Consider the following 5318-nt stretch of genomic DNA (forward strand, 5'->3'; position numbering starts at 1 on the left):
GGAAATACCCAGCCAGTCGATTCAGCTGCCTGGGTAGCCGTTGCCCATGCCTCATGCCATGCCTCTTGTATGCAGCACCGCCTTGCCTCTGTCATTTCAGTCAGAACCGCTAATCCCAACGCCCTACGAGCCAGCAAATAGTATTCAATGTAACAAATATTTCATTCACATTGCGAATACTCATTTAATCTTCCTATGTCTTTTCATTTTTATTTTATTTTATTATTTCTTATATTTATATTGAAGGTTTAATTATGGAAGTAATAAAATATACATGTATTTTTATTAAAAAAGCTTAGATCATTATTTTATTCTTATATTAGAATTCATATATAATTTAATATAGAATGGTCTACAGTGCAGGAAATGGACTTGAAAAAACTTGTACAGGCTTCTAAAAATCTTCTTCTGAACTCTATAAATACCAGAGTTTTAGGTGTCTTCAAAAAGCTTATTTCTTAGAGTTCAAGAATGGGCAAGGTTAGGATGTCATGGGTTTGTTCAGCAATAGCATTTGCATTTTCCTTGTTTGTTCTGGGTGTCCCTGCATCTGGTCAAGGCGTGGCCTCCATTATTACTGAAAATGTGTTTAACGAGATGCTCAAGCACAGAAACGATGCTGCTTGCCCCGGCAAGAATTTCTACACTTACAGCGCCTTCATTGCAGCCGCCAATGCCTTCAGCGGCTTTGGTACCACCGGCGATTCGACCACTAAGAAAAGAGAGCTCGCTGCTTTCTTTGGCCAAACATCTCATGAAACCACCGGTAACTAATTGCATTTCAAAATTGTCTTTTTGATCTATAAGTGGTCAAAGTCAAGGTTTGTTGTTATTATTTATTATTTGTTAAATTCAAGTAAATTCGAACTCAAGATCTTTCAGATAAAAAGATCACAGCTCTAGTGTTGTAGCCTATTTCAAAATTGTCTTTCATTTTATTTAATTAACAATGTATTCTCAAATTTGTGTCCCATTCATGCAAGTTATAAATTATCTGTAAGTATTTTATTTCTGTTAACACAAAAAAGTGTATGAACAGGTGGGTGGGCAACTGCACCAGATGGTCCGTATGCTTGGGGCTATTGTTTTCTCAAAGAGCAGAATGGGGAAGGGAAATATTATGGGCAAGGTCCCATCCAGCTAACAGGGTAAAAACACAAGACCTTAAACACCACACACTAAGTTTTACGTTTTACTTCAGATTTTATGCAACTGTAAAAAGAAAGCACTATCTATTTTCTCAATTATTTAGCACTATCTATTTTCTCAGTTATTTCAAAGCAGACCTATAAACATTAAACGCGCATGATGTTACTATTTGGTGATGAAGTCTAATGAATTGCACAACGTGGGGTATTGGGCAGGGACTATAATTATAGAGCTGTGGGGAATGCAATTGGCTTCGACGGAATTAACAACCCACATATTGTCGCTCAAGACCCCATTATCTCCTTCAAGATGGTGATATGGTTCTGGATGACGGCGCAGCCACCGAAACCGTCATGCCATGACGTCATAACGGGCAGATGGACACCTGAAGATTAATGCCAAGATTGACGCTGTTCGGAAATGGCAAACTCCAGTTCCACCGCTGATCTTTTAGCTCATAACAGTTAACATAAAAAGTCTTATTATATTGCATGGTTATCGTATTATATTGCATGGTTATCGACAGTTTTTTAAGAAGTTTATTAGTAGTCATATAAATTTCTGAATTTGATGCTTAATAATGCATGGAATCATGCTGAAGCTCCTGTATAGAACTCGAGTTTAAGAAGTAGTTTTAATTAGTTCTTTTCTAAATAAATATACCATCAGTGGTATTAAATATGATCAGTTCTGGAAAATCTGGGTAATCTGTAATAAAAAGTTATTCATTTGATTCTGTTCAAAACCAGAGCGTACTCTATTTCTGAATACAGATTGTATTTGAAGGCCTATTTATTTGTTTGTTTGTCTTCTTTGTTGTTATAAATAAGATTGTCTAGGTGTTCTTATCCTACATTTGGTATCAGAGCTGAAGGTGTTTGGAAGACAGCAGCATGGCTCACAATTTGTAAATCCCAGAGTTTGATGGAGTTGATTACCAATATTGGTCAATCAAGATGAAGACTTTTTTGATTGGGAAAGATTTTTGGGAGATCGTTGAATCTAGATATGAAGAGCCTGCAGATTGGAATACTCTCCAACCTAATGACAGGACATTGAAGAAAGAAGTTGAGAAGAAGAATGCAATGGCATTGTTTCACATTCAGATGGCTCTTGATAAGAGCTTGTTTCCTCGAATTGCTGATGCACAGACAGCAAAAGAGGCTTGGAAGACTCTAAAAATGCTTACCATGGCAATGATCAGATCAAGGTTGTGAAGCTACAAACCTTGAAAAGAGAATATGAGAACTTGAAGATGAAGGAGACAGAGAGTGTGGGAGATTTCTGTGTGAGGGTGAAAGATGTGACTCATAAAATGGCCACTTTGGGTGAATCTATTGCTCAAGAGCAAATAATACAAAAGGTATTGAGATCTCTAACCCCAAGATGGAATATTGTAGTAATTGCCATAGAAGAAAGCAAAAATTTAGCTACCATGGAGTATGATGAATTGGTTGGATCTCTTATATCACATGAGGATAGAGTAAGGGACACATCTATCAGTGTTAATGAGAAGGCTTTTGCTTCCCAATTGCAAATTTCAAAGAACGATGGTGCAAGCAGCAGTAGTAACAACAACAAAGGCTCGGGAAGGGGCCAAAATCAGAATTTTTCAAGAGGATCTAGAGGAAGAGGAGGTGCTCAAGGAGGCAGAGGTAGAGGCATATTTGATAAAAGGAACATCCAATGCTATCATTGCAATAAGTATGGACATTTTGAGAGAGAGTGTAGACTGAAATCAGGTAACAATAGTGCAAATTATGCCCACCAAGATGAGGATCCTTCCTCGGGTAATTTATTTTTGTGTTATGGGAAAGGTGAAAGTACTGTGAATGATGTTTGGTATTTGGATTCTGGATGCTCTAACCATATGTCTGGCAACAGAGAAATATTTTCAAAGCTTGATGATAGTTACAGATCCAATATTACCCTTGGTAATAACAATACTATGGATGTTGCGGCCAAAGGAGCCATGGATGTTCAGACAAAGGAAGGTATGAAAAGTGTTCAAGATATTTATTATACTCCCAAGTTAAAGCATAATTTATTGAGTGTTGGGCAGCTATGTGAGAAGAATTATAGAGTGGTATTTGAGAACATGCATTGTACTATCTATGATAAGAATAAAAAAAATAAAGTGATTACAGTTGTTCCTATGACAAAGAATAGGATCTTTCCTTTGAAGTTTGGTCAAAATGATAGTCAGCTTGTCAATATGGCTTATGAGGATAAAAGTTGGTTGTGGCATCTCAGGTATGGCCATTTGAATTTCAATAGTTTGAAGAATCTAACATCAAATGCATTAGTTCTTGGATTGCCTAAGTTTGAAGAGCATAAGCAGATTTGTGAAGGGTGTGCAAAAGGGAAACATTCAAGGGAATCATTTCCAAAAGGCAATGCATGGCGGGCCCAATACCCACTTCAACTTATTCATTCAGATATTTGTGGTCCAATGCAAACACAAAGTTTGGGTAAGTCGTCATATTTCATTACTTTTAATGATGATTACTCACGCATGTGTTGGGTATATTTTTTGAAGACTAAAGATGAAGCCTTTGATACATTCAAGAAGTTTAAAGCTCGTGTAGAGAATGAGAAAGGGAACACAATAAGATGTTTGAGAACAGATCGAGGAGGAGAATTTTGCTCAAACAATTTTCAGAATTTTTGTGAGATGAACGGCATCAAAAGACAACTCACAACTGCATACACACCCCAACAGAATGGAGTGGCTGAAAGGAAGAATCGTACTATGGTAGAAATGGCAAGGAGCATGTTACAAACCAAGGGTTTGAACAATTCTTATTGGGCTGATTCAGTTGCTACAGCTGTATATATTCTCAACAGGAGTCCTACAAGTGCCCTACACAAGATGACTCCATATGAAGCATGGTATGAGAAAAAGCCTAATGTAAATCATTTTAAAGTTTTTGGTTGTTTGGCCTATGTTCACATCCCTGATCAGAATAGGCAAAAGCTAGATGCTAAAAGTGAATCATGTATTTTTGTGGGCTATAGTGAGGAAAGAAAAGCTTATAGATTATTCAATCCTATTACTAATAAGCTTGTTGTTTCAAGAGATGTGATTTTTGATGAAGGGGGAGTTTATGGTCATCAAAAATAACATGTTGGAAAGCCAAAATCAGTTTTGGATGATGATGATATTGCTGATAATGATAATGAGCAGCCAGCTAATGGTTCTATTTCAAGATCACCAAGCCCACCAAGAAACCCCTCACCAATACCAAGAGCAAGTCCATCCTCTAGTCCTCTAAGGAAGGTAAGAAGATTGAGTGATATTTATGAGAGGTGTCAAAATCAAGCACATGAAGAAGATCCAATAGGTGAGACCATAAATTTTGCATTACTTGCTAAAGCTGATTTTGAGCCATCATGTTTTGAAGATGCATGTGCTAATGAAGTTTGGATGCAAGCAATGAATGAAGAGATGGATTCCATTGATAGGAATGAAACATGGGAGCTTGTAGATCTTCCACATAAGAAGAAGAAGATTGGCACAAAATGGGTCTATAAGACCAACTATAATAGTGATGGGAGTGTTGAAAGACACAAGGCAAGATTGGTTGCTAAAGGTTTCACTCAAAGGTATGGCATTGATTATGAAAAAACTTTTGCACCAGTAGCAAGACAAGAAACTATTAGGATGCTAATCTCTCTTGCAGCTCAAAAGAAATGGAGTATTCATCACATGGATGTGAAAAGTGCTTTCTTGAATGGGTACTTAGAAGAAGAGGTATATGTGGGACAGCCACAAGGTTTTGAGATTCAAGGCAAAGAAGATTATGTCTACAAGTTGAAGAAGGCTTTGTATGGCCTCAAGCAAGCACCACGTGCATGGTATGCAAGAATTGATGGATATTTTCAGCATAATGGCTTTCAAAGAAGTAAGATGCCAAAATGTATATGAGCAATGTTAGTATGCTAATAGAAACCAAATTTAAATAAAGCTTCTACAAACTAAACAAAATTCATAAACTTCAAGATAGACTAAGATAAGCTCTCAATTGAGAATATGATGCAAGGATGGAAAAAAGCTCATGGAGGGCTCAGATTGCATGAGAGAAGAGCACATGGATTATGCTTTCTTACAACCAATCAGAGAGTGACACATGTCACAGGGTGAGAGGATGGAGGAAAGGGGAAGGATG

At 37.2% G+C, this 5318-nt stretch overlaps 1 protein-coding gene across 1 annotated transcript; it reads left to right on the top strand.

Annotated features, from left to right (window-relative positions):
• Positions 1-465: 465 nt before the first annotated feature.
• On the top strand, positions 466-1560 carry LOC149577181 (endochitinase-like). Its single transcript, XM_089828956.1, has 3 exons — positions 466-766; positions 1040-1148; positions 1365-1560. The coding sequence occupies exons 1-3, from the start codon at positions 472-474 to the stop codon at positions 1543-1545; spliced, it is 585 nt and encodes a 194-aa protein (XP_089685082.1). The 5' UTR covers positions 466-471; the 3' UTR covers positions 1546-1560.
• Positions 1561-5318: the final 3758 nt, after the last annotated feature.

This window comes from Cupressus sempervirens, chromosome 1, assembly GCF_028749045.1.
Source record: "Cupressus sempervirens isolate cs-2001-9-10 chromosome 1, ASM2874904v1, whole genome shotgun sequence".
Classification (NCBI taxonomy): Eukaryota; Viridiplantae; Streptophyta; class Pinopsida; order Cupressales; family Cupressaceae; genus Cupressus; species Cupressus sempervirens.

What these genes read in the sequence shown, in the direction of transcription:
- LOC149577181 (XM_089828956.1), top strand. Translation starts at nt 472, where the DNA reads ATGGGCAAGGTTAGGATGTCATGGGTTTGTTCAGCAATAGCATTTGCA. An exon ending in AACATCTCATGAAACCACCG is followed by an intron (nt 767 to 1,039) that starts GTAACTAATTGC and finishes GTGTATGAACAG; the next exon opens with GTGGGTGGGCAACTGCACCA. An exon ending in GGTCCCATCCAGCTAACAGG is followed by an intron (nt 1,149 to 1,364) that starts GTAAAAACACAA and finishes GGTATTGGGCAG; the next exon opens with GGACTATAATTATAGAGCTG.